Source organism: Diplotaxodon limnothrissa, linkage group LG3, assembly GCF_057381915.1.
Source record: "Diplotaxodon limnothrissa isolate DT_005_m linkage group LG3, D_limnothrissa_male_GT1.1, whole genome shotgun sequence".
NCBI lineage: Eukaryota > Metazoa > Chordata > Actinopteri > Cichliformes > Cichlidae > Diplotaxodon > Diplotaxodon limnothrissa.
Window position 1 is genome coordinate 56,081,285 of NC_140598.1, and position 27,990 is coordinate 56,109,274.

The 27,990-nt window shown below is 41.7% G+C and overlaps 1 protein-coding gene across 3 annotated transcripts in view; it reads right to left on the reverse strand.

Annotated features, from left to right (window-relative positions):
- LOC146636641 (phospholipid-transporting ATPase ABCA1) overlaps positions 1-27,990 on the reverse strand; it is a 214,854-nt gene that overhangs the window by 168,595 nt on the left and 18,269 nt on the right. For all 3 annotated transcript variants that reach the window (XM_085349624.1, XM_085349622.1, XM_085349625.1), the window contains exons 7-11: positions 26,586-26,672; positions 26,297-26,492; positions 6,940-7,079; positions 6,092-6,208; positions 2,005-2,202 (exon numbers count right to left, since the gene is read on the reverse strand). In XM_085349624.1, the coding sequence (XP_085205750.1) occupies positions 2,005-2,202; positions 6,092-6,208; positions 6,940-7,079; positions 26,297-26,492; positions 26,586-26,672 (738 nt within the window). The remainder of the gene's footprint in view (positions 1-2,004; positions 2,203-6,091; positions 6,209-6,939; positions 7,080-26,296; positions 26,493-26,585; positions 26,673-27,990) is intronic.

The following is a 27,990-nucleotide window of genomic DNA, read 5'->3' on the forward strand; positions in this document are numbered from 1 at the left end:
AAATATCACAAACAACACCATTTGTTCAGCACATACTGGAGGATATTAGAGCAGTGAAGAGCTCCACGGGCCCAAAGTTTGGACAAGTGCTAAATGAAATATAGGGACAAGCTGTACAAGCTGTAGCTAATCCTAGTAACAGCGGCCTCATGCTACCCAACACATCATTTGAGCAAACAATTTATTTTTTTAACAGCGTCTTTATTCAAACCTATTTGTAGGCACAATGTTTTTCATACAGATGTACTCGGTGAACCTGATTCTTCTGCATTTACAAACGTCCTTTGGAGCCTTTCCAATCTATGTTTAATCAGCTATTTGTGCTGCTACAAATCAACTTTATCTGCCCATGTTAATGAGGCTTCAAAAGTTATAACAGCTCATACAGTCGTGTCATCCTCAAGTGCCCTTAATGTTTAAATAAAATTAGTGCGGCACAACATTCCCAGTAAGCACCAGAGGAGTTTCATCTAAAGCCAGCGATTAAGTTCTGTCCCCAGAGTTACGAAGACATGGCAGCGCATTTTCATAATGACCTTTTATGCTATTTATAGGTTTGTTTCTCCCGTCTTAATGTTTTATAAATCTCGGCACTGTTGGATTAAACAGGTTTATGAAAGAAATGACATGCAATTTGAGGCTCTAATTTGCCTCTATTTAAAAAAAAATTAAGAAAGATGCAGCCTGAGTCTTTAGTGTTAATGCTGGTGGTGGCAACACAGAGAGAGGAGCCATGCCAATTTGAAAATGAGCACAAATTGTTGGGTTTTAATCTTTAGAAAGTAATTGGCTCACACCAAGAAATCATTTCAAGGATACAAATGACTCATTTGGCGAACACACATTTTTCCTCTAATGTCCTGTGTCTGCACATTGGAAACTTGTTAGCCTCCTCCTGCCCATGTATGCTAAAGCTATCGATTTGCACTAATAAAGGATTGTAGTTGGTTTTGTTGACCAGTGACTGAAAAGTAAGAAAATCAGGTTTAAATAATGTTAGCCATTAGTATTTTCTGTTCAGTTCCCTTGTTGTGTACATAAAGCATCCACCATGTATGGAACTAAATGCACGACTACATTGTCTTAATGACCTTTTAGCGTCTTTGCAATGCCAATCCTAAAAAATATGTCATTTCCCTAAACATGTACGCATCCAGACAAGCGATCGCTGCAGTAAAGGCTGTCTGATAAGTGCTCCTTATCCATTCTGAGCAATGCAATTTCCATTAGGGCAGAAAATAGATTGCATTACAGTGGAATTTTATTGTCCGTGTACGGCAAATCCTGAGGGACCTAAGCTGTCATTTTACCTGTGCTCGGATTGATATTGTGCGTGTGTGTGTATTTGATCGTGCAATTTGGAGAAAGAACAATTTTGCTTTGAACTGTGGCACAATCAATATACAGGATGAATGTTAACTCTGGATGGTTCACTAGCCCATAGCAATATTGCTATATGATTACCAGGGAAGGGATGCTGTGGTAGACCTTGCTGTGCATTTGACAGTTCTTTAAGTCAAGGTTCTTCAAGTTTAATGAACACTAGAGGCCTGTTTTCTAATGACTCAAAAGTTGAGTTTGAGAGCAAGATTTGAAGAAAACAAAAAAACTGATGTCTTGATTTTGGCTTGAACAATAGCAGCGCAAGGATACACAAGAAAAGAGCTGTTTTCTTCAACCCCCCCACCCCCACCCACCCAAAAAGAAAGCTCTCACTGATTTTACTAAAAAGCAATTTTGCTTGACTACTTCAAAGGTTATAAAGCAACTCCAGCCAAAGAAATCACACGGGTAATATCAGATAAACAAAAATAACTAAAGGAAAGGCAAAGAAAGAATAGAGGTGGAAGGGCGAGAATTATGTTTAAAAAAACTTAAATGTCAAAGAACAGCCCACTCTTAGAAAATCTTTCACTTCACTGGAGAGGTCGCGAAACCCTGTGGAAGCCGGATTTATGAGGTGTTTTGCATTTACAACAAAGCACAAGCAGATAAATTACATACACGCAAGAAAGTGGAGAGAAGCTTCAGCATTTCCGAGGTGGAGTTGTAGACGTTCCGCCAGTCGCTGGGTGGCATGCCGGGTGGACGATCTTCTGGAGGCCCGTTGTACAGGAAGTTGGCCAGCAGCTCAGGTGTCCACCCTGTGCCATTGAGAGGCGCCTTGAGGGTTCCAGCAAACACAGGATTCACCAGCAGAGCCTGATTTTGAAAGCAAGAAGACGGGTTTATTTATATTCTAGGATTTAGGGTTTCTCATCCGCGTTATTGAGGGAATAACTAACATTTAAATGAGTTGGTTACAATGGCCACCTGTTAGAGGCTTCAAATTAATGTGGTATGAATGCAAATGAATATTTATGAGAATCAAAAGCCTTAAAAAAAAAGAGAAATAAAGAAAAAAAGAAGGGATGATAAAAAGGATGGGGGAGGGGCAGCTTTACTCTTTGCTGGAGCTGACATTCATTTTTCTGCAGAATTAATTAACAGCATTAAGATAGATGGCAGTGTTGTACTTGCGGCTCTAAGATGCACATCAGCTATTCTCCTCTATGGCCATGAAGCTCATTTACAGCACAGGGTGTGTACGTGCACAAAAAAATGCATTTGCATGGTACAGATGTATTAGGACCCACAGAGAGAACAAATGCAAATCAAATCTCCTCCCTGGAAATGCACAAACAAGGCCGCGTGTACGCACCATGAAAGAGATAAAGGCGCAGGTCCTCCCCTTCAATTCCCTTTCACTAACATGGTAAGGAACATGTGTGTGACTTACATTCATCTCGGGTCATAGATCAAGACGCAATTTCCATAATCACGCACCCAATTCATAAAGATAATACGCTGAGAAGCGGAGGAAAACTGAACCTTGCTGCAGCAGTAATGGCCCACTTACATACAGCACGTTACATGAATATGTATTTTGTTTTGTTTAGAGAAATAACCATTTCTAAGCTTCTTATGCAATAACCCTTTGAGAATAAGGCTATTTGACTCCCATCTATTGGTTTACATGTGTTTGCCCTCAAGTTACAGCACCACAGTCATTCCCCTCCCTCTCTCACACAGCGTTCCTTCGCTTTCCAGTTGCTCTGATATTAACACCCAAGTATTAAACTGACACCGTTCCTGTAATGACAGTTTTACATCAAAGTAAAATTAAAACACTGATAAGAAGAACGGGGAAAATTCACTTCAAACCCACAATGAAATCACCCATTTAATATAGCTTTTTTAAAATGTGACCCTCGTGCTGCGGCTAAATGTGGTGACCATTTCAAAGTGGACGATGCGGAGCCTGACTTTTGGTCAGCAAAGGGCGCTGCGCGTCAATTGAACAAAGTGGCCTCTACAGTGTGATATTCAGAGTTAAAGATTCAGATATATTCTGCCCACTGTGCTCAGTGGCATTTCAGTGTCAACACTTTTGATCATATTCTGCTTAACCTAAGGACAAAGTGTCAAATTAAGTAATCTCTGCGCTGCGTGTGACCTTTTAAAATAATCAGTACATCTATCATCGTGGTGGCTACGTTAAGGACACGATCCATCAAAATTGTCTTTTGAGGAAATAAAAAAAATCGGAGCCGTTCTGAAAGTGCAGTAAGAGAGAGTTATGCTGGCAAATTGACCGTAACTTTTTATCCGGTTCAGTAGTTCATCTCTTCATCCGCCTACTGCTGCATGCGCTTAAACGCGTAGTCCGGTGCTTAATGTTCAGTGGCATTTTAAACCACAGAGATGCGCCCTTTAACCTTGTTGGTCATGTGATGAAGTGAAGAATTGAACTGTAAAGATAAGGTGAAATATCGGGTCCATGGAGAGAACTTAATCCAGATTCTGTATGTTTGTTTGTCTGTCTGTTTGTTTGTTAGCAGGCTAGCGTCCACAGTTTTCAATATATCATGTTAAATTTTATTTTATTTTATAACAATTTAACATAAACCAGTGACACACTCCGGGGCCTGATCAACCCTGGCAGGGCCTCCTTGGATGAGGGTGTCTAGTGATAATGGCCGAAACACCCGATGAATCCAAGGTCCACTACTGACGATGTGTCCCAAATTTTAATATGATAATCTAGATCAGAATCCAATTCCCAAACCTAACCAAGGAAAAAAATGGCAGATTAGCTCAAGTAAAAGACTGAAAGTTAAAGCACACAACGATGTGTGCCGCTGGTAAAGTTTCTGGGCTGCCTTTCCTCATAACAGCCATCCCAACAGCCATGGTTAGGTTTGGTTCAGAGGAATGGGCTTTAAGATTTTCTGTTGTGCCTCTGTTAAAGGGGCTGATGTTTACATGCACTATCAAACAGCACTTATTCAACCAGTACCTACAGGTGTCACTGAAGCAACCAGAACTGTAATCCTGCAGATTATAACTATGTAAAGGCAAAAAGTATTCCCAAATACTCTTATGTCTAAGCTGTCTTGTGCTCGGTATTTCCTTTTATTCATCTTAACACCCTAAATCACCCAACTCAGATGTAGTTGTGGTGGCGACGGCAATTGGTCCATCAAACTAAAGCTTGTCCGTGACCTTGAATGACCTCTGAAGATGACAAACCTCGGAAGCCACCGGCTTCGGAACGAGAGGTGGACAGAGGGAGAGAAAGGGAGAGGGCTGGGTGGGGAGAAAATGAAGACAAAGGAGGATTGCTGGTCCATTTGTGTAAAGGTTAGGGCTAGGGTAATGAATACCCTAGCTATATGGAGCTCCCAATGTCTGCTTCCCTCCAGCTGCCTATAAGCTCATTTGGAGTGACACTGGAGTAATGTCAGTGTCAAGGAAATACGGCGAGAGGCAAAATAGAGGGAGGAGAGGAGAGGGTGGAAGAGAGAGAAGTCCGTGTCCTTTACTTCTATAGATAATCCTTTCTGCTAGGATGAAAATTATCCTGCACTTATCCATAATTACTTTCCTCTCTCACTCTCCACATTTAACAGAAGGTGTGAATAAATGATGTACACAGCATGTACATTCTCACCTGCAGCAGATGTAAGGCTCATCGTTCAAAGAGAAAAAAACACACCGCAGTAATTATAAAAGACACTAATGTATGTTTACTGTTTTCTTCATTTAGCTCTACTGCAAAAAGAAAGTGAAGGAGGTCGTTTTGCATTTTTTTGTATTTTTCAGAATTTTTTATTTTCAGTAAATCTCATCACCAAGTTTGCTGGTGACTTTTTATGTGGAGCTATGTTGGGGAGATGATCCACTCCACTTAAGATCAAAGTAGGCTGTATTAAGCAGTTTCTTGTGCGACAGCAATTTGAAACAGTAATCCATGCCTTTGTAACCCTTCGGCTGGATTACTGTAATTCTCTTTATTTGGGGTGAGTCGATCTTCTGTTTTTCCACTGCAGTCTTTTAACCGGCACTCGTAGATGCGAGCATATCGCCCCATTTTTATATGCACTTCATTGGCTGCCCGTGCGTTTTAGGATCCATTTTAAGCTGCTTTTATTTGTTTTTAAATGTTTGTCCAATGCTGCCCCTCTGTACCTCTCTGAGCTTCTTTATCCATACATACCTTCCCGGTCCCTCAGGTCGGCAGACCAGCTCCTCCTGAGCGTGCCCAGGACAAATCGTGAGCTCAGAGGGGATCGGGCGTTTGCTGCGGCAGCACCAAGATTGTGGAATGAGTTGCTTTCACATGTTAGACAGGCACCTTCCTTATCTGTTTTTAAATCACGTCTTAAAACACATTTATTTACCTTGGCTTTCAGAACAGCAGGACTTGTTGATGTCTCTTAATTAGTTTCTTATTAATTATATTATTTTGAATTTTAAGATATTCTATATGTAATTTGAACTGTTTTCTCTTTGCTTTATATTTGTAGCACTTTGGCCAACATTGTTGGATGTAAAGTGCGTTATAAATAAAGATGCTATGCTATGCGTCCCACAGTGTACATGAGTGAGACATCCCTGCTCTATGATGTCACAAATCCAAGAGTAGTAAAAAACAAAAAAGCCAGCAATGTAAAGTTCAGAAACTTTGACCATGTTTAACATACTGTACAAACCAACCATGGTAATGTGTGCAACATTACATAAAATAAACAACCATCGAGAGTCTCACCCGTATTGTATTGACTTGTGAGCTATTTTGCAGAAAATCCCAAACACGCGGTCCGAGTTCATCCCAAGAGTCAGCCAGCTCCCTTAACATAGCCAAGGCGTTAAAGGTCCTATTTGCCTGAAACACAGAAAACAATAATCTATAATTTTACACATTTGTCTCACCTTCTCACCGAAAACATACTCGCTGCGCCAATACAAACATGAAAGCACTCCACAACTGCACTTTCAGCTAATCTCCCTGGGAACTCATCACACTGTAACACTGCCATCCCCCCCGCGGTGTTGAATGTAAATGGGGTTATTTACCACTGAACATTCACTTGTAAACACCCCGACTATGTCTGGAGTGAAGAGGGCCTCCTGCGCCAACACCGGGCCGCTCGCTGTGAAGTCGGCAGGTTTTCCTCATGCTCGTTATGTATTTTCAATGCAAAATTCTCACAGCATGTCTGTTGTTTGTTTTGGTTACGCAGCTATCAAAACGATGCAAATCTCATGCACAAATGTCATGTCTTTGAAAACAATATATATTTATTGCATTGCATGAACAAGCCCTCTGATTAAATGTTTTATTTTCCAGCTCTGCACTAATGCGTGACATCCTCCTTTTTTGTTTTCATAGACAGATTGCAGGCACCTTCTACCAGTAATTAGTCTGGTCCTATGTATGCAAGATTTACATATATTTGCATGCTAACTCTTAATTTAGAAAAGAATATATAAATATAGATATAGTGGCTTGAACCTTTCATTGCAAACTTAAACTGACCAGAGCAATATATTCTTTTCAAGTTCACAAAAAGTCAGCATACATATAGAAACCTTTCTTTTTCCCTCTAGACCTACTTCTTTCACCAGGAGACGAGCAGCAGGTGTATCAGGTGTGTAGAGGACTTTCCCCTGCAATAATGGCTTGAAGGTGCTCCAAATGTAGCGCAGACCAGGTGTGCTCTCCAGGGTGTCGACAAGAGTCTGACAAAAAGCATCTACGGTACAGAGGAGGTGAGGGGAGAAGACAGGGAAAGTCATGGCAAGACTACGAAAACAACTCTAAATCTCAAACTCCTCTGTACATACTGGATTCATGCTCTTTCATGGGACTGGGGGAAAGAGGAGAGACAAGTTATTTGATCTGTGCAAAAATCACAGAATTGAAGCGCCCGAGAAGCAAACATGATAAATATTGTACACGAGGTTAAAATTCAAACGTGGCTACGAAAACAGACCTCTCGGTACTTGTTCTCAGCAGAGTTTGAACAAATATGAACATGAGAGGTTTCAGAAAATCTTCCTGGTCTTTTCAGCTGTTGTATTCATTAATACTTATAGTACTAATAACAGTTTGATTACACATTTATGTAGTTTAAAAAGTTCACTGCTGTTAAAAAGGAGAAGAAAAGTTTTGAAGGTGGATATAATGATTTTCACTGATGCAACAAGAGCAGACTGATTTATATTGATACTGTAAAACACGGTAAAGAATGTGAACAACTGTACATTACTGTATTCAGCGTGCCAAATGATCGCATCTGCACCATATAGGCAGTATTGATGCAATCACTGCCTTTCAGAACAGAACTGATACTAATGATTCCTTAATGTAGTCTTGATTAAAAATGAGCTAGGTAACATGTGTTTAATTCCTTTGAACAAAAAACTTTTCTGCTCCCTTCCCACTTCCAGGACTGGAAAACCTAGCCCCTGCTTTGGCCAGTTATGCATTTTTGCCACTTCCAACCAGATCAAAAGTGTAATGTACAGTATAGGAAACAACAAACAACACAGAGCATACACTGCACAACCAAAAGTACTGTTTGCACGTACAAGAGCTGCTCAGCCACTGAGTCTAATTCAATTAAATTGTATTGACGCTCCCAGCACACAACTTTTGTGCTGATGTTAATGCCAGATGAGGTTTGGATGCCTGCAGTTACTGAGGTACTAACCCTGCTCTGTAACTTTATCTGGTCTGACATTACATTGCTGGATGAGTTGCTGTGGTTCCTAAATGCTTCCACTCTCCAATAATACCCGTCACATTTGATTGCGGAATATCTAGTCGGAAGATATTTTATGACCAGTCAGTGAGTGGCATCCCATTACAGTATTATACTTCAATCCAGTGAGCTAGCTAGCTTAATTTTATATGCCTGTAGCAATGGGACTGAAAATACTTGAATTTAAAGATTAAGAGGTGTGGTCTATGCTCGTCTGATTGGCCAGTACTTAAAACAGAGAGTGGACAGCGATATCGCTCATTGCTTACTGTAGACACTGCAAAACCTCCCACTGTGTCACGGCTGCGCAGCCAGTATGTTTGCGGAGCTGATCCAACAGACACGGGAGAGTAAACTCAGTATAACCAAAGGCGAGCCATTTATTTGGCTAAAGATACATGAACATAAAATAAAACTAAAAGCTAAACTGGGAACAAACTAAGATTAACTATGAAAACTGTGACAAGAAAGAATGACCATGAAGATGAATCTAAAAGGTGGAAGTGGAACTATGGCGTGTGAAAAAAAAAAACACATGACAAACAACCTGAAACCTGGAGAGACGTGATGCAAGACAAACAGATGACCCGACCCTGAACAGACGAAGACAGAGGACTTAAATACACAGAAGGGTAATGAGGGGAAAAGAAACATCTGGGAAACACAGCTGACACAGCTGAACCTGACACCACAGGGGAAGCAAAACTAAACACACTGAACATGGGAACACAAAACTTTCAAAATAAAACATGAAACATGGACAGATGTAAACATGACAACACAAGCTTGACAACATGAAATACGCAGACAATAACTACACAGAACACAGGGACATAACTAAACGTTAAACAATGAGGACACGGCAGGCTAACACAGAAGACAGGAAAAGACACAAACACGGAGACATAAGTGAAACATAACCTAGACTAAAACTCAACTAAACCCTAACTAAATAATATTACAAGAACTTAACGTTATCTAACCTAAGAAAATCAAAAATAAACACTGAATATTTTGGTATTTTGAAAGTGGACATGACGAATGTGAGTCTTAGAAACAGAGGGACGCTACATGCTAATAATGGTAGCAACCAGAGTTGTCGCCTCCTGCTGGCCGTTACAAAGAATGCTTCAGATTTAATATCCAGTCTTTAGGTTTGACAGTGAGATGTCTGTTAAAACGTTATATTCCAGCCTGCTGCACATTTAAGGATTCATGTTTGACCGTTCCACTGACTCACTCAAGAGGTTAAAGTGAGTCTTAAATCTGTTTCCTGGCCTTATTTCACAGAATTTTTTACAAGAACGTTGACCCTACAGATCTCACTGTAGTTTGCACAATATAAAAGCAATATTTCAGCACACTGTTGGGAGAGGCTCGTAAATGCCAGTTTTATAAGGGTCATGCGCACCGACAGAGTTCGAATGATGAGTTCGTCGTTTGCTTTTTTCTACTCCTTTCTGTAACATGAGTCACAAGAAAGCTCCAGCGATGGCTTATTATTGTTTTATCTTACTTTACATCTACATAAAGCCATCTCAGCGGCGTAATCTATCAATATTTAACCAAAGAGCTGAACTGTAAAGGAATAACACACAACGTGAGCAGTTATTGCAATGATTGTGAAACGATGGTTGTTTGCTTTCTAATCTACGAGATGTTAGCGAGAATATTTCCTGGAAATGCCCTGCGCTGTCCTATCAAAGGAAAACCTTTAAGTAATTGATATTGATTTAGTCACGGCAAAGTATTTATGAGGAGAAAAGCATCAATTATTACTTAAAATCACAAAGAGGGAGAAAAAAAACACGCAGACCTGAGGACATAAGAAAAAGCTTCTAGAGGAAAAAAAGTCAATATGCTCAGCAGCGGTAGGATCATTACTTATTTAACATATCTGCCAACATGAATATTGCCAGGTTGGTAGAGTCTTGAATAAGTTACATGAGGACCTGCGCTGCAAGCAAGAGAATCTGCAGGGGTTAGACAGCTTGTTTTTAGGCTGTGTCGGGATTGTTCTGACTGAAAACGTGTTATTCCCGGAGTTTGGCACTCCATCAAACGGCTGATCACTTTAGTGTGTCATCTGCCAGTCAATATAGCTCTCTGCCTCTATTGCTAACTGTGCCTTTTGTCCTGACACCTGTCATTACATCAGTGCTTTTTCCAGTCCTCTCTCATTTTTCCCTTGTCAAGACTGCAACACACCCCCTTTTCTCCTCTCATCTCACCGGGGCAACTATTTCCCCCACCGGGGACATTTTAGCATTTTCAGTGCAATTAAACGTTAGCCTTTCTGCCTGCTGGCCGTCTCTTCCAGGTGCTCCTGTGAGGTCAGTGCGCTGAGAGCTAATGGCCACCCCTTAGTCTGGGTCTGACCAGCTGTTCCTGCCACACAGTGCACACGCAGATGCCACCTCCTGCAATCGCAACGCTTGAAAGACAGGGCATATGTGTGGCGCATAGCTCGGTAGCTCTGTTCAATAGGCTGTTAGATGTCTCCGGGGGGGAAAAAAGTGACTACAAATTGGAAGATTTTTCTGCATTTAAGAAAAATATGAAGTTCGTGCTTGTAAGATGAAAGGGCTTGCAGTAGATTTTCCGTAGAAGGAGACACCACTGTCATCTGCAGATAACAGCCGAACAGACTGATACAGCAACTCACGGGGATTGAAATAGAGGACAGAGAAGCCTGATCGTCTCCCAGCCCAAATAAAATCATATGAAGCATTCCTATCCAGTACGGAATAACCTAAATGTGCTTTGGATGTATTGTTAATAGTTTTAATCATTTAAAAATACCAAAAATGTAGCTATGTTTCTAGATAATAATCCATAGTTTATAGGATAAGAGACTATACAAATATGTGCAGGAAGTAGATGAGTGTCATGCTATGTGTTGCCATATTGGCATTTGTAGGTTTATATATGTGGTTTGTAATAAAGTAGAGCTGCTATGAGTGAATCATTGACAACAGTAGCGTCTTTCTCCTGGTGACTGTTTCACCTTCTTGTGTTCATGACGGTGCCGGCTGGATTTAACAGGTGAGAGCTTTTCTACTCTAACTAAGCACTCAACACATTTTAACTGGAAAGTCTCAATCACCTACACATATACAGTGCTTTTTACTTTTAAGGGAACAGTATTGTGTTTTGTATATATTCATTTTGTTTTCTTTGTTCTTTTTAAACGTACTTTACTAAGTTTATAGTGCAGTAAAAATCAATGTAGCATGACCGATGTGTACTTTGATTACACAGACATTATCTGAGAGTAGGTAATGGATAATAGGCATTGATTTGTAAGTAACGGCACATGAATAATTGAAGCTTATTATATAATATTATACTCCAATATAGTTGTAACTAACTAAGCAGCTCATTCTCTTTCTCTTTCTTTAAAGACATAAACACATTTTGGGGTCAACTTGAATATAAAAAGGAAGATGTAAAATGTAAAACTAAGGTCAGAGGTCAAATGTTACGTGATGTATGGATGCAAACTGTAAAGTGATATTTAGAATCCCCATATATCATCCCCTATATGTCTACTTGTTGTCAATACAGAGAATAAGAGATGTGGTTTAAAAGATCTTTATATAGCATTATTATCACTAATCTGTGACCTTCAGCTCAATCTATTGATCTTAAAGGAGAGGTCAGAGGTCATATGTGATATGATATCTTACATTTTAATACACTTTCTATATATACACTATATATAATATACTTTCTATATTTTGACAATGCACAGCACACTTTAAAGAACATAGTTGCTCAGTTATATATGGATTTTATCAGTTTTCAACCAATAAATCATTAGGTTGACCTTGAAGACTTTGGTGGATATAAGCCAAATTTTAATGGATTATTAACATGACCCCGCTCTGCACCACTACAATTCACCACATCAGAATTAACTTAAAACCTTTCCAGATGCCATGTTTTTAGGCAGACTGCAGTGTTATCCTGCAGGTGCAACTTGGCACTAATGGTTCCAAGCATATACAGTACATGTGGTGTCTAATACTGACCATGATTACTATTATAATAACACACAATGAGCAGGAGTTCTGCTGTGATAGGAAGAGCCAACATTAAAGGGGCAAAACTCGATGTCACTATTTTGACTTTCCTGACACCACCTGCTTAAACCCCAAAAGTCAGAAGGATTGAGAGGCCTCTCTTTCACAGCCAGTATTTATGCTGAAAATCAAGATCAAACAAGCTTTTGCCCTTCAGGCTTCTGTCCTCCCTGAGCACGCCTTAGGACACTTGCAGGCGTATTTAGACGACAAGACAAAATATCTTAATTCCATGCTATGATTTTAAAAGCTATGTTTCCTGATGGCGAACAGGGTTTTCCTGCAGAGAAAAAAATGATACCCACCAAACAGGTTCTGAAGTCCATAACTAGGACTGTCATTTTATTTTAGGTTGCTTTAAAATTCTCTTGCAAGCTGGAAATACACTTTTAAGTACCGTATTTTCCGCACTATAAGGCACACGTAAAATCCTTTAATTTTCTCAAAAATCGGCAGTGCACCTTATAATCTGGTGCGCCTTATCTATGAATTTTGGCTGTGTTTACTGACCTTGAACCAATTTTATGTGGTACACAGCACTCAAAAATCTGTCAAAAAATGTTTTAGTAGGACTTTGCTAAGCTACGAAGCCGCACCGCTTGATGGATTGTCTGAGTGTTATGGCTACTAGAGCAGGGCGATATGGCCAAAAATATTTATCACGATATATATTTGAAAATTTGCGATAACGATATAACTGACGATATAATTGATGCGAGACAAAATACAACTCCACAACATTACTAGCGCAAAAAGACAACCTTTCATTTATTTTCACTTAAACAAGAAGCTGGTTTTTATGTACATTAAAGCTTTATAAAAATGTAACAGTGCAAATGCAAATTCCTTGCTGAAAGTTTAACCAAAAAGCATTTCCAGTAGAAATGGGCTGACATATCCTGAGCATAACCATGTATAATATCCACTGAAGTTAAAAAGAGGTGCTTTGCAACATTAAACTGCAGTGTGCAGTACGCATTTTTCGGACCATAAGGTGCACGGGATTATAAGGCACATTAAGCGAAACAAAGCAGTCAGATAAATCAAACTTTATTAAACTCATTCTTCTTGCTTCCTCCACTTCTGTACCATTGATTCATTAATGTTGAATTCTCTGGCAGCTGCTCTATTCCCATGTTGTTGCAGTATATTAATGACTAACCTTGTATTGTGGATGGATTATCTCAGTTGTTCTCCTGACTGAAGTTTGGTCCGTTTACAGCATCCTGCCATGCGACTGCATTTGTCTCTAACTATCAGGAACCTTAACGTTAACTTTTATAAGTGGAAAAGTGTTAGTGTTCGTCCTCCAGCTTCACTGTTTATGTTATGCTAACATAGCTGTGTCGCTAGCGATCACATAGCACATCATTATATACCAGCTAGCCCAACTTCAGTAACCTTACAAACGTCATTGCTGTTTAGTTTCCTGTCTTCATTTATGTTGGAAGTGATAGCAGAGCTGTACGTTTGATTTTTTTCAGAAATCTCTCAGTCAGAACATGCTATATCATGCTAAGGTAACTAGCGAAACTAGCGAGCTAACTTCCGCTAGCTTCCTGCTAACTTCTAACTCCGTTAAATGTAATAAATTTTGTTTTCATGGATGCCTGGAAGTTAAACTTCATAGTTACACCTGGTAAAGCAGCAATGCTGATCGTTTTATTAAAGATGAAAGAATTTAGACAGTTTTTAACTCTCAGTGATGCTGCAGTGTTGTTTGACCTGAACGATACGGAGTTTAGGACCCAGATTACTCCCAGATTTAAGAGCATCTTAGTCCGACAATAACGACGGCCGCTTGCATGTTCTGCAAAAAAAATGTGCTTTGTCGTGTATCTGAAGGACAAACACCAAACCAGTTCCACATCACTGAAGTTGCACCATTTTTACAAACCAATTCTGGTTCATCTGTTTCACTCAACAATCAGCCATGTGCGTATGAAAACAAAGGCACTGCGCATGTGCGTTTTACTCATATTCTATCGCGATATTTCATTTTCCTATCGTTGCTGTTATATTTCCACTGTAGTGTCAATACACTATTAAGGATTATGCCGAGTCAGACTGCACATACAACAGTTTGTTTACAAGTTGACTTCTTCTTTATTGGGATCACACAGAAGTAACACACACACATAACTGGGCGTGGTGCCCCCTACTGGCGATGGCTTGCATAGCACACAATAATTCTTGGTTCATACATAACATCTCCTCCCCACTAAGCTATGCGACCGTGGCACCACCCGCAGAAACATTTCCCATAACCAAAGTAGCACCTTTTTTTTTTTTTTTTATATTACAACATTCATGAAAACTGGAACTAATGTTGTTTTCTGTATGAATTACTTTTTAGTTGAGAATAATGTCTCTGAACGCCAACACTCTCACTGAACTACTTAATACGCTCACCCATCACAATAACGAGCGGGTGGCTTGGTGACTCTCACTGGGTAACGTCTTACAGGCTCTGTAACCTGTGTACAGTCAGTCGGTGATGATTTAAGAGACTGGGGTGTATCTGGAGGTACGGTGGTCCCCATAACTTGTTCAACAGTCTCTTCCTGCAGAATTGTACAAGGGTAAAGCATGGTGTCACTACCACTCTGGGCTGGTGACATCTGAGAGCTTGTCGGAGGATCCACTGTGACCTGCTGAGATACTGACTCAGGTCGTGTCAGCATCTGATCCACATGACGTTTCCACACCCCTTGGGCTCCCACATTCACCTTGTATGACACTGGCCCAGTCTTCTCCAGTACGACACCGTGCGTCCACTTGTCCTCTCCCTTCCTATAATCGCGCACCAGGACAGGCTCGCCAACAGTGAACCGTCTGTCCCTGGAGTGTTGCTGTCGGCATTGTTGTTGCGCATCCTGTGACCGACGCACAGCTCCGGCCACACTGGGCTTCAAAAAATCCAGTCGAGAGCGCAGCTTGCGTCCAATGAACAATATAGCTGGCGTTTCTCTAGTTGTTGCATGCGGAGTGTTGCGATATGTCAAGAGGAACGTGTCAAGGCGTTGTTGCACAGGTGCTGTACCCCTGGAGGCTTTCAGTGCATGCTTGAATGTCTGCACAAAACGCTCAGCCAAACCATTAGTGGCAGGATGGTACGGCGCAGAGCGGATGTGTTTGACTCCATTAGCTTTCAGGAACACCCTGAATTCCTCAGAACAGAACTGCGGTCCGTTATCACTCACCAGGACGTGGGGAATGCCATGGCGACTAAAGAGACCCCGTAGCACTTGTATGGTTTTACCAGCTGTGGTGCTATCCATAATATGCACTTCAGGCCACTTGGAATGTGCATCTACCACCACCAGGTACATGTGACTTTCAAATGGACCCGCAAAATCCACATGGATCCGTTCCCATGGACAGGAAGGCCACAGCCAAGGGTGTAAAGGCGCTAACCCAGGCTCTTTTTGCACACGCTGACAAGAGTGGCAGGCTTTAGCTTGAAGCTCAATTTGAGAATCAATGCCAGGCCACCAAACATAGCTGCGAGCTAAGCTCTTCATCCTCACCATCCCTGGATGTGCAGTGTGGAGCTCTTTCAGTACATGAGAGCGCAGCTTAGGTGGCACAACCACCCTCAAGCCCCACATGAGGCATCCCTGCTGTATTGTGAGTTCATGTCTGCGCATCAGATAGGGTGACAGCTCTTGATCTGTGTCCTTTGTTGCTGGAAAACGTCCAGTTATTACCATTTCCAGCACACGAGACAAAGTGACATCAGACAAAGTGTCACGTCTGATCTCAGCGACACTGACTGGTAATGTGTCCAGCTGAGATGCGTAGAATACCTCAACTGCTCCCTGTTTCTCTTTCTGTGCAAGGGGCAGAGGTAAACGTGACAGACCATCAGCATTGGCGTGATGTGCCCCCTTCCGATACTGTAAGGTGTAATTATGTGCTGACAGAAGGAGCGCCCAACGCTGCATTCGCGCAGCTGCCATTGATGGTGTACCTTTTACTGGACTCAGAATTGAGGTCAGTGGGCGATGATCAGTGAGCAAGGTGAACTTGTTACCATGGAGATACTGGTGAAACTTGCGCACTCCAAAAACAATTGCCAACGCCTCCCTCTCGATCTGAGCATAGTTTCGTTCTGCTTTGCTGAGGGTTCGTGAAGCATAAGCAATTGGCCGTTCTTGGCCATCAGGCATGACATGTGAGAGCACGGCTCCAACGCCATATGGTGAAGCGTCACATGCCAAATGGAGAGGCAGTTCAGGATTGTAGTGGGTGAGTATTTTTGGTGAGGCCAGACGTTCTTTAGCTTTCTGGAAAGCTGACTCGCAGGCTGATGTCCACTGCCATTTCTTCTCTTTACTGAGTAGCTCATTCAGCGGCTTCAGGACTGTAGCTAAATCAGGTATGAAACGTCCATAATAGTTGAGCATTCCCAGAAAAGAACGTAACTGGCTGACATCAGCTGGTGCTGGAGCTTCCATAATGGCACGCACCTTTTCTGGTGATTTGTGTAACCCTGCCGCATCAATTATGTGGCCCAGGTATTCCACCGATTCTTGGAAAAACAGGCACTTCTCCTGTTTGAGACGCAGGCCATAGTCCTCCAGCCTGCCCAAAACTGCCTTAAGGGATCTCAGGTGTGTCTCTTTATCTGGACCACTGACGAGGATGTCATCCAGATAACAATGGGTGTATGGTAGGCCGAGAAGCACTTGATCCATAGCCTTCTGAAACAATGCAGGTGAAGACGCCACTCCAAAAGGCAAGCGATTGAAACGGAACAGCCCTTTTTGTGTCGAAATAGTCAGCAGCGTCTTAGACTCCTCTTCTACCTCCATCTGTAAGTAGGCATTTGCTAAGTCTAGCTTACTGAAATGCTGACCTCCTGCTAGAGAAGCAAACAGGTCCTCAATGCGTGGAAGTGGGTACTTATCCACACAGAGCTGCGAATTAAGAGTGACCTTGAAATCACCACAGAGTCTCACTGAGCCATCCTTCTTGTTGACAGGGACCACGGGCGTAGCCCAATCACTATGCTCCACTGGTGTGATCACCCCAAGCTCAGTCAGGCGTTTCAGTTCTGCCTCCACCCGAGGGCGGAGAGCATAAGGCACGTTACGTGGTGGACAGAATTTGGGGACACTATCAGGCCTAAGAGTCAATCTGGCTTTAATTCCTTTCATTGTGCCCAGCTCCTTAGAGAAAACGGCAGAGTGTTTCTTTAGCACTGCCTCCAGATTGTCATTTCCGCTTTGCTCTCTGGCATGGACCATCTTTAAGTCTTTCCAGTTCAGCTTAATCACTCCCTACCAAACAGTGGTGGAGCATCCACCTTTACCACGTACAAGGGTAGAGTTGCACGCTGCTTATTCAGTTCAACTTGCACCTTGATGACCCCTTCTGGTGCCAGCGGCTCCCCAGTGTACGTTTTCAGCATGATGTCAGTGGGTTGCAGCGGCAACTGACTCAGCATACTTTTATATTGTTCCCATGGAATCAAAGACACAGCAGCCCCTGTATCCAGCTCCATCTCCATTTTCTTCCCGTTAACTACAGGCATTAGGGAGATACGTGAATATTTCTCTTTTCGTGACAAAGAATACAGCTCCAACTCACTATCAGTGTCGGGTCTGGTTCCTTCACTTTCACTCTCCTCAGCGGCAACATGATGAATTCTCCTCTTTTTGTCCTTTGCTCTGTTTTTAACTGCATTGCCTTTCAGCTCATGTTTCCCCTCTTTCTCTTTCCTGTTCCAATCTTGGCTGCTTCTGGCTCTACCTTTGCACATGTGTTTCGTGTGGCCCTTCCTTCCACACTGGTGACAGTCACGGTCTTTGTACCAGCAGTCATCATCAGTATGATTCATTTTCCCGCAGCGGCGGCATTTTTCACCTCTTTGTGACAGCACTGCATTCACTTTAAGGGAACCACTCAACTGCTGCACTTCACGTGTTGCTGTCTCTGCCGACACAGCATAATCAACTGCTTTGCGAAACGTGAGATCCTTCTCAGTCAAAAGACGCTTCTGCACAGTTTCACGCTTTAATCCACACACAAATCTGTCTCGTAGAGCATCTTCCAGATACGCACCAAACTCGCAATGTTCTGACAGTCTTTTCAGCACCGCCACATACTGTGCGACCGTTTCTTCTTCCCCCTGATTCCTCTTGTGGAACCGGAACCTTTCAGCTATTACCAGCGGTTTGGGAGCAAAATGAGCTTGCAAAACACCCACAATATTGTCATACTGCATTCTCCCAGGCTTGCTTGGCGCCACTAGATTACGCAGCAGACCATACGTCTTGGGACCCATCACACTCAGCAGCACTGGGACCCGTTTCTCAGGCTGAATGTCATTAGCAAGGATGTAATGCTCAAAACGTTCAATATACGTCACCCATTGCTCACCAGCATCATCAAAGGGGTCCATCTGCCCAATCATTCCAGCCATGATGTATCCGCTGTCCACAGCCAACACTGTCGTTTTTGACTCGTCGGCGAAAAGCAGCTAGCAGCTAGCTCCGATGCTAATTCACCACGCGATTGTCCGTTTTCCGTCCAAACTCGGCCACGCAGTCAGTTCATGCTCAGTAGACGGCCAAGTCTTCCAGACGTCACAACTCGTCGCCAGTTTATGTTATATTTCCACTGTAGTGTCAATACACTATTAAGGATTATGCCGAGTCAGACTGCACATACAACAGTTTGTTTACAAGTTGACTTCTTCTTTATTGGGATCACACAGAAGTAACACACACACATAACTGGGCGTGGTGCCCCCTACTGGCGATGGCTTGCATAGCACACAATAATTCTTGGTTCATACATAACAGTTGCCTAACATTATACCGGTATTACCGTGAACGGTATAATATGGCCCAGCCCTAATGGCTACCATAGTCAGGAGCCTCCCGGCTCATAGTAATCTGGGTCCAAAACTCCGTCCACGTCAGGTCCCAAACGAACACTGTAACTTCTTTCACCTTTAATAAAATGAGCAGCCTTGCTGCTTTACCAGGTGTAACAATTACATTTAACATCCAGGCATCCATGAAAACAGAATTTATTCAATTTAACGGAGTTAGAAGTTAGCAGGAAGTTAGCTCGCTGGTTTCGCTAGTTACCTAAACATAATATAGCATGTTCTGACCGAGAGATTTCTGGAAAAAAATAAAAACGTGCAGCTCTGCTATCACTTCCAAGATGAATGAAGACAGAAAACTACACAATAGTGACGTTTGTAGGGTTACTGAAGTTGGGCTAGATGGTATATAATGCTGTGCTAGTGATCGCTAGCGACACAGCTATGTTAGCATACCAAAGCATAAGACAGTGAACCTGGAGAGTGAACGCTAACCTTTTTCCACTTGATTAAAGTTCCTGATGTTTTTTTGACAAATGCAATCGCATGGAAAATTGCTGTAAAGGGACCAAACTTCAGTAGCAGAGAACAACTGAGATAATCCAGCCACAATATGAGGTTAGTCATTCATGTAAGATAAGATAACCTTTATTAGTACCACACGTGGGAAATTTGTTTTGTTACAGCAGAAAGTGGACAGTGCAAAGTTACATAGTAAAAATTAGAAAAACACTGCAACAACATATACTGTTGTTCCAGTGTTTATAGAGCAGCTACCAGAGAATTAAACATTAATGAATGAATGGTACAGAAGTGGAGGAAGCAAGAGGAATGAGCTGAGTAAAGTTTGACTTATCTGACTGTTTTGTTTCATGTAATGCACTTTATAATCCGGTGCGCCTTATGTATGAAAACAGACCCGTTTGTCGATAGTGCGCCTTATAATCCCGTGCGCCTGATGGTCCGAAAAATACGGTAGTGTACCTATAAATGACCAACAATAATGCAGAGGTTTCCGTTAAATTATATCCCCCAAAAAAGCCAGAGTCGGGACTATTTCCACCTGTCTTTGTGTTCATATTCTATGATGTGATTAAGCTAATGTGTTTTTTTCCCCTCTTCAAACTCAGTGGTTCTCATTCTGAGTCGTAACCACCTGCTCCGGCTGTGACACAGCTGCTGTAACAACCTGAAAAGGAAAAATTATTTCTGTCACAAGTGACAGATGTGTCATTTTAAAAGGGCCAAAGGCCAATAATGTTAGGAAACTACCTTTAAGAGGCAGCGGCCTTTCACCGGATGGGATGCGGTGAAGTCATGCAGCTGTGAGTCACTCCAACCCGCTTCATCACTCAGTCATGCAGACTTTCCACTGGTGCTCTGAGAATATCCTCCACTAACAGCAATATATGCATCCCTATACCCAGCACTAATATTCACAGAGTGTCTCTAACATGTAGATTTTATTTAAATCTCTGGAAACCTTATTTCATAAATACAGACATAAATACATCTGATAATGAAAGGGGTTATAACATGATATGAGCAGACAGCTTCACTCAGCAATATAACGTGATTAGAGATGGCAGGGACAAATGCATATAGCTCTTTGTCTAATGCGATATATCAGGTTAAGATATATCAGTTGAATATTCTGTGGGCTACAGGGAGCATCGGATTACATAGGTTAGGTATTCTCCAGGGCTGTGTACTCCTTTTTTCTTTCTTTTTTTTTGATAACAGAACTTTGCTTTATTACAAAACAGCAGCCTGAAAGAACAAGAAAATCTGTTCTTTACACCAGGTTTAGCCACAGTCAAATAATTGCTTGGAGCCTCAAGTCAACCCCTCAACTTACCTGGCAAATTTAATCAATTTGAGTTGCACCCTGGAGATGGGCTCAATTCTGCACAACAGTGAGACAGCGCTGTCGAAGCACCACGAATGCCCGTGATACACACACGCGTGCGCGCACACAAACACAGTCTTGCACATGCTGTTGTATGCATTACTCATATTTTATGTATTTCATGAAAGGAAGAACCTGAAGCAGACACACACACTGGGTGCACAGATCCATACAGGTACAGCACACACATACACCAAATATGTCAGTCATAAGTGAACTACCCCCCTGCATCAATAAAACAGCACTTATTTCTTACAAGCAGTACAAATAGTGCTGTGTTGCTGCATTTCAGCAGAGACTCAAATAAGCTTGAATAAATCTTATTGATGCGCGCTCTCATATCAGACACAGAGAGGCCTCTTTTGACTTTCAGCAGCACAACGAGAGCCACTCTCACTCTGTCACCATGGATCTGGATTTTCTCTTCGCCGGCTACAGCAAAATAGATGTGGTTAAACTAGAACTAAAGGCTGCCAATTATTCAAAGAGATATATCGATGGGAAAATACTCAGAGGACTGTAAGTGCAAGTCTCAAGACAATCAGTAAATGTCAAATCCCCACAGCAAAATCAGGACCGTGACAATGACGGGGTTATTTTGATAAATCAAGAGAAGATTGTTTGTGCATCACAGATTGTTCACTTTTGCGTAAAGAGGCCGATCAGCTTCTGTTTGCAGAGAAGAGGGATTACCTGAGATAACATCCACTTTAATAATTAAAAAACTTGAACATGAGCATGAAAAAAACCCCAACATCTGACAAATCTCCCTACATAATGCATAACGTCAGTACATGATTTGCAGAGACACCTTTTTACTTCACAAACTGAAACAACCTTCAATTCCCTTTCGCTGTTACGTAAGAACAGCTACCGCACCAACTCTTCCTCATATCGCCGCAGAAGTCACCATCAACAATTAATTGAGAAGGGGACATTACAGAGCTGTTAACAAAACCTCAGCGCTGGCCTTTATTGTTGCTATTTCACTGTTCCTTTGAGTGTACTTTTACACTTACAAAGGAGTTGTAATTGGCCATTACGCAGACACACTGCATATTCCAGATCCATTTAGCTGTACATACCCAACACAAAGAAATAGCACAGCAAATGCAAAACAGCCATTAGCATGCTAACAGAGATGTTACTGCCTACCACGTAAGGAAGAGGCGATGTTTCTGCTAATTTGCACCGACACTAGCATGCAATCCCACTTAACGGTGTAACTTTTTTCCCAGGGACTAGAGGCTTCTTATTAAAATCTCATTTTGTGCAGTTTTCTCCAAAGAAAAGACATTTAATGAAACAGCGCTGCACGGTCTCTAATGAGCGTGCGGCTGTAGGAAGTTACACTAAAGCTCTCGTTCTCGAGGATTTTATGGAAGAAACATGTTTGGAGTTTTATTAAAGATAGCATCACCTAGTAGTGATTTTCTCTGAGCTGTCATTTGTGCTGGGGGCAGTGTTACATTAAAAAATAACAAGTAACGTAATCTAGAACCATCCAACTGAATTAAATGCATTAAAACAGAATAACGCACTGCAGCTTTATAAATTATACATTTATGCACTTACGTAGACAGCAATTACACTATGGGCGCAAAGTACTACACGCTCACCATGGACCAAATGCAGAGAGATAATTAATTCCTTCTGTTTCCTTTATCTAAATTATGTCTCTGTGTCTGTATTAAAATCAAGAAAGATGTTTTATTCAAGAAATTTATTCGTTATTTTCAAATTAACTATCGAATTCACATTTTTATACCCACAATCAGTCAGAAATTCATTATTCAACCACTAAAACTAATGTCAGGAATGAAGGTAAATAGCTGTGATTTGGCATTTTAATTTTAAAAATATTAATACGCTTTACTAATTTCTTCTGCTTTTTTCTAAAACTTCAAATTTCACAAATTACAGTAATTATATTTGGGCTTAAAACGTCATTTTGAGTAAGCGCGTGCATACTGGTGGATCAAGAAATATAAAAAGGATTTTGGTAATCACCTTACATTGGGCGGTGGCCTAATAATAAATTTGTTTACCACTGTATATAATTGCACCTATATGGATTCACTCATATTTATACATACACATATTTTTATATTTATAGAATTAGTCCAAAACTTTAAACTTTTACAATTGTGGTACTTTTATCCAGCTAAAACATGTTTATCCCCATGTGGTTAAAGCTACCATCCTTTAAATATATAAAAATAGATTCAGGTGCGCTTAAGCAGGTGCAAATGATTAAAAAAAGAGTCTGTTAGTCTTAAAGGATCCACCCATAAATCAAGATCAGACACATGGTCTGGCCAGGTCTTCTTTTAAACATCCAGGTGTTGGGTTATCCATAACGGTCGCCGTCCTGCTGTGAGAAAAACACACAAAGTTTTCGGACTGTTGCCAGGTAGACTATGACAGTTCAAATAACTTTAATCCACCTGCTAATCCGAGAATGCTTCAACAAGCAATAGAAACTAAATGATATACTGCCACTTCTTTCCACAGTTAATGAGAAAATACATGAGCCAAGTTGCAAAAACATGGCCTACTTGGGAGACAAGAAAAACAAGGCAACAACCTGGTAAAGAGCCGCACTGTGACACCACTGCTTCGACGCGTCCAGACATTCATTTTCTTAGCCGTGCGGCTGGAACCTATCCCAGCTGACACTGGGTAAGATGCGAGGTGAGCTTTGAACAGTTCTTGAGCTAACACAGAGAGTCAGACAATTTTCGCTTACATCCACAGCCGTGGCCAGTTTAGAATAACCAGTTAACCCAGGAATCATCATCGTCTTTGGGATGTGTGAGGGCGAGGGAGCACCAGGAGGAGACTCACACAGGGACAAGGAGAAAAAGCAAACAACACAGACACACAACACAAAGCCTTCTAGCTGTGAGAGCGAACAACTGAGCTACAGGAGAGGAAATCCGTTAAGTGACTCAGGAACAATTTCTTTAAAAGTCAATAAACCTAGATGGAAAATTCTGCCATGCAAATGAATAACATAACATAAAATAGAGGAGAAGGATGCTTCTGCCAGCCTCGTGGCATGATCTCATTTGGGATAGACTGTCCTGCCATCTGATCAATCTCTCCTTCACACACACACAAACGCACACAGCATGTGGAGAGGAACTAACAACAGACAGATGAAGTGAAATAATGTTAATGGAGCTGGCAACAACAAGCGCTACGTTACGGTAAGTGCAGTAAAAGCTTCCAAACAAGTGCTACACCGAGCACAACGACAGCAAGGGTGAACAAGCAAGAAGGAGAGACGGAGAGAGCGTCATCGCCGTCAGAGCTTTTCAGTCATGAAGACAGAATCAGTGTGTGGATTTTTAAAAATGCCGTTGGGATCGCTCGAGTTTAAATGCCTCCAAACTGCTGTCGGTTTGCTTTTAAAGCTTCTTCTATGCTACATTAGCTCTCTAACTTCAAACTATAAAAAGTAAGCTGAACTGACTGGATCAGTCCACAGAGCGGCTCGTTGTCAACAACATCTGGACCTGGATGGTCGAAATATGGGATCAGTCCATTCTCAGTCTGTGATGATGTATTAGTGCTTATAGTTTTGAAGCAACACGTGCTACCATAAAGTTAATGTCTTTGGGAACTATTGTTTATTTCAGCAAGACAATGGTGAACCACATTCTGCACACTACTCTACCTTCGGTCTACTAAAAACATACGCTGCAGTATGAAACAATAACAGGGTGCCTGCTTACAGAAAATATCCCGTGAATTTTGTTGGGGCATGTTTCATGTTGCATCATTTATAGAATATATTCATCAGTTTCTACATTAGATATTTGCATTTTGCAGTTGTATATCTGTTTCACTCGCATTTTGCAGAGGAGCCCATCCACACAGTCACCTGCTGACGCATGCTGAAGGTGGGCGAGGTGCAGATTTTTAAAGCTGAGTGAAGATACCACACTTTCTTCCAATGTGGCTACTTGGAGTAACTCCTTAATAAGGAGCACACTGCTGCAAGGTACGCATATCTGACTGTCAAGACAACTACGAACCATGTTACCGTGTTTATACACTACTCAGTATGGATGAGGTATGAGAAACAATGGTGCACTAGCCATAGCACTTCTAGCTATGTAGGAAAATCTCTACAAATTTCTACAGTTCGCTTTTTTCGATCAAAATAAATCACCAAGCTGTCAACAAACCACTGCTTTCAGATGATTTCTGTTGATTTGGCAAAAACTGAAGAATTGAGCTGGATGGTTTTAAGTTGGTCCAAGTTTACTTAAACTGGGGAGTGTAACTTTTTGTGTTTTTTCGATATATATTTCTCACCCAGCTTGAACTTGGCTGTTCTTCAGTTGCAGACGACTTTAACTTCAACTACAAACTCACTACAAACAACTACAACTGCAGCCAAATCCATAACAGCACAGGAGAATTTGAGCACAAATGCTGACAATATGGCTGCCATGCTTGTCTTCCCTTTCTAAATATTACAAAAAATAAATAAATAAACAAACTGGCTCAGATCTCCCCCAAAAAAGTGCTAGTGACACCATCTGTCCTCTGTGGGAAGTTAAGACTGCCATATGTTCATTTTTAAGATGTCATATATTTGCGCCTGGTGCCAAAGCGCCACCCAGGCAATAACATAAGCTTCCACATGGGAGAAGCTGGTCTGGATTTTCATTCCCATTAAGAAAACATCGTCACGTCGGGGCAGGGAGTACGCGGCTTCTAAACGGACTGAGAAAAGCTGGTTTGATTAGCTATGGCTGTGACCAGCCTCTGACACATGCCTTCCTAATCAAACCCAGTTCAGCTCTGATGCCAACTGTGCCACAGGTGCCTTTTCCTGGATCTGCACAATTGGTCACATCCTGTGCACAGCTGACTGCACTGTGCAATTCAAAAAAAAATTTCCCACCTGCACCGACATTTCCACTACAGGAAGTACTGGTTCTTACCTTCTGTAGTTCTGCACTGTGTGACTCATCAGATGTACAGCAGTTATTTAAATGATGCATGTGTACTGCATTTTTATGCCAAATATCAAAATCCCTACAGAACAAAAAGAAAACTCCATTTGACTGGTCAGACATCCTGTGCACATACTGATCGAGCTCAACTCTCAGCTCTTTCTCATTTTTCAAACACTACACAGCCACGCAGTATGTCCGCGGCAGCAAAATTACAGCAAATCAATCGCAGTGTCCCGTGATGCTGCACATTATGCGCCACTGCCTTGTGAATATTCTCCATTTCCCAGCTACCATGACCGCCTACTGTGCTGTCGAGCTAAAATGCAGATAAATGATTAGGACAAAAGTCCTGTGTGACAGCTTTGCTTTATAAAGGAGCTTGCTGCAGCACTTACCTGAACTGTTGCCCGTAATGGAAATTGACGTCTTGTTAGCCATCTGTCTAGGTGAGAGTAAACCGAGGGTCATATTGGTGGAATTGGAGTCAGGCTGCTTTCCACACAGAAACATATTGATACTGCCAATCAGGTCGCCTTGGAAATTCAGTGAACTAGCAGCCTTAAAGGCCGTGGAGTTCTGCAACCTGGCCACCTGGAAATATCAAAGTAAGGACGAATCATTTTTAAGCAAAAGAAACACAAAAAACAACCAGTCATTTCACGTGTACGTGTTACAAGCACTAACCTCCTCAATCAGCGGTAAAGCATTTGCAGTGGTTTTTCCTATCAGCGTCGCCGCGTCTGCTGCATTCAGGTTCAAAGCTGCTGGAAGCTTAAAAAGGACCAAACAAAACAATAAATATAAATATGTGCTGGGAATAATATTGAGCACTACTTTTTTAAAAAGTGTACTTTTAGAAGTCCTCCAACTATCGTGGGCATGATTTCTACACCCCGACTCTTAAGTGAAATCCACATTTTAGCTAAAAACACTAATTCAGAATCAACCCTTTTAATTTAAGTGCCGTTATATTGGGAACACGCGCCATTTCTTTCCATTTTGACATGTAAGTTGAATCCGAGCATCACCATCCTAGCTCAAGCTAGTAAAAGTTACATTAAAATGACAAGTGCTACTGTGCGTTTCAGTGACATTATGAAGGTGTCCAGTGTGAGCCTAATTAGAAGAGTTAAATGGCATGCCCTTTCAACCACTGCCATTTTCATGCATCAAGGCGCAACGCTGCGGCTGAGTTTCTAAATAAAACTCAAATGCTAAAAAAGAAGTGGTCTGAAGCTCACCGTCAGCAGCAGCCTGCCTACTCATCGATTTTCGAGTGCTTCGCCGAGGATCACTTTTACTGTTAGTGACTGAGTGGAGGACGAGGCACGGAGACGAGACAGAGACTGTTTTATGGCAAAAACGTCTGAAAATCCCCCTCTCAGTGATGGTAGAGTGAGAGGGAGAGATTACAGCAGTGTCACATTAAGGTGAGCCATAGCAACAAAACAGATTTGTCAAGCTCTCTGTCTTTCTGAAGTCTCAGATGGTGAGTTGACTCTAAAAACAAGAGGCTCCAGCCCTACCCCAGTGACCCTGAATTGGATAAGGGTAAGAAAATACATGGATAGATGGTCCATCCAACCATCCATCGGAGAAACCACACGTAGTCGGATTGAATCAAAACACCAAGGCAAAAATGAGGAATGCTTTTCATTCACTGTCGTTCACGCACATTACATCCTGATATTATTTCCAAAAAAATCCACCCTCAACCTTGTAAAAAGAAAACATCCAAATTACCCCTGGGCAATCACTACCTCAGTGATAAACTCTGACTTCTTCACTCGTTCTTTCCCTTATGTTACTGTTGTTATCGCAATCAATCAGCAACGTCGAGCCTTAAGTGCGAAGGCCTGATGCTCTTTCCCATCCATCTGCTTGAGGCGCTAAAGAGCTTTTCCACCGTATCTTGTCCGGCCTCTTCTTTTCTCTACGTCTGAAAGTGCCCGTGGGCTTAAATTGTTCAAATGCTCTCTCCTGTGAACTTCCTGCCTTATCACTTATTTATTGGATTTGCTGTCCCATATACAGCATTTTCTCTCAAAGATAAAGTCAAAGAAAAGTGCACACTTTCATCACCTCAAAA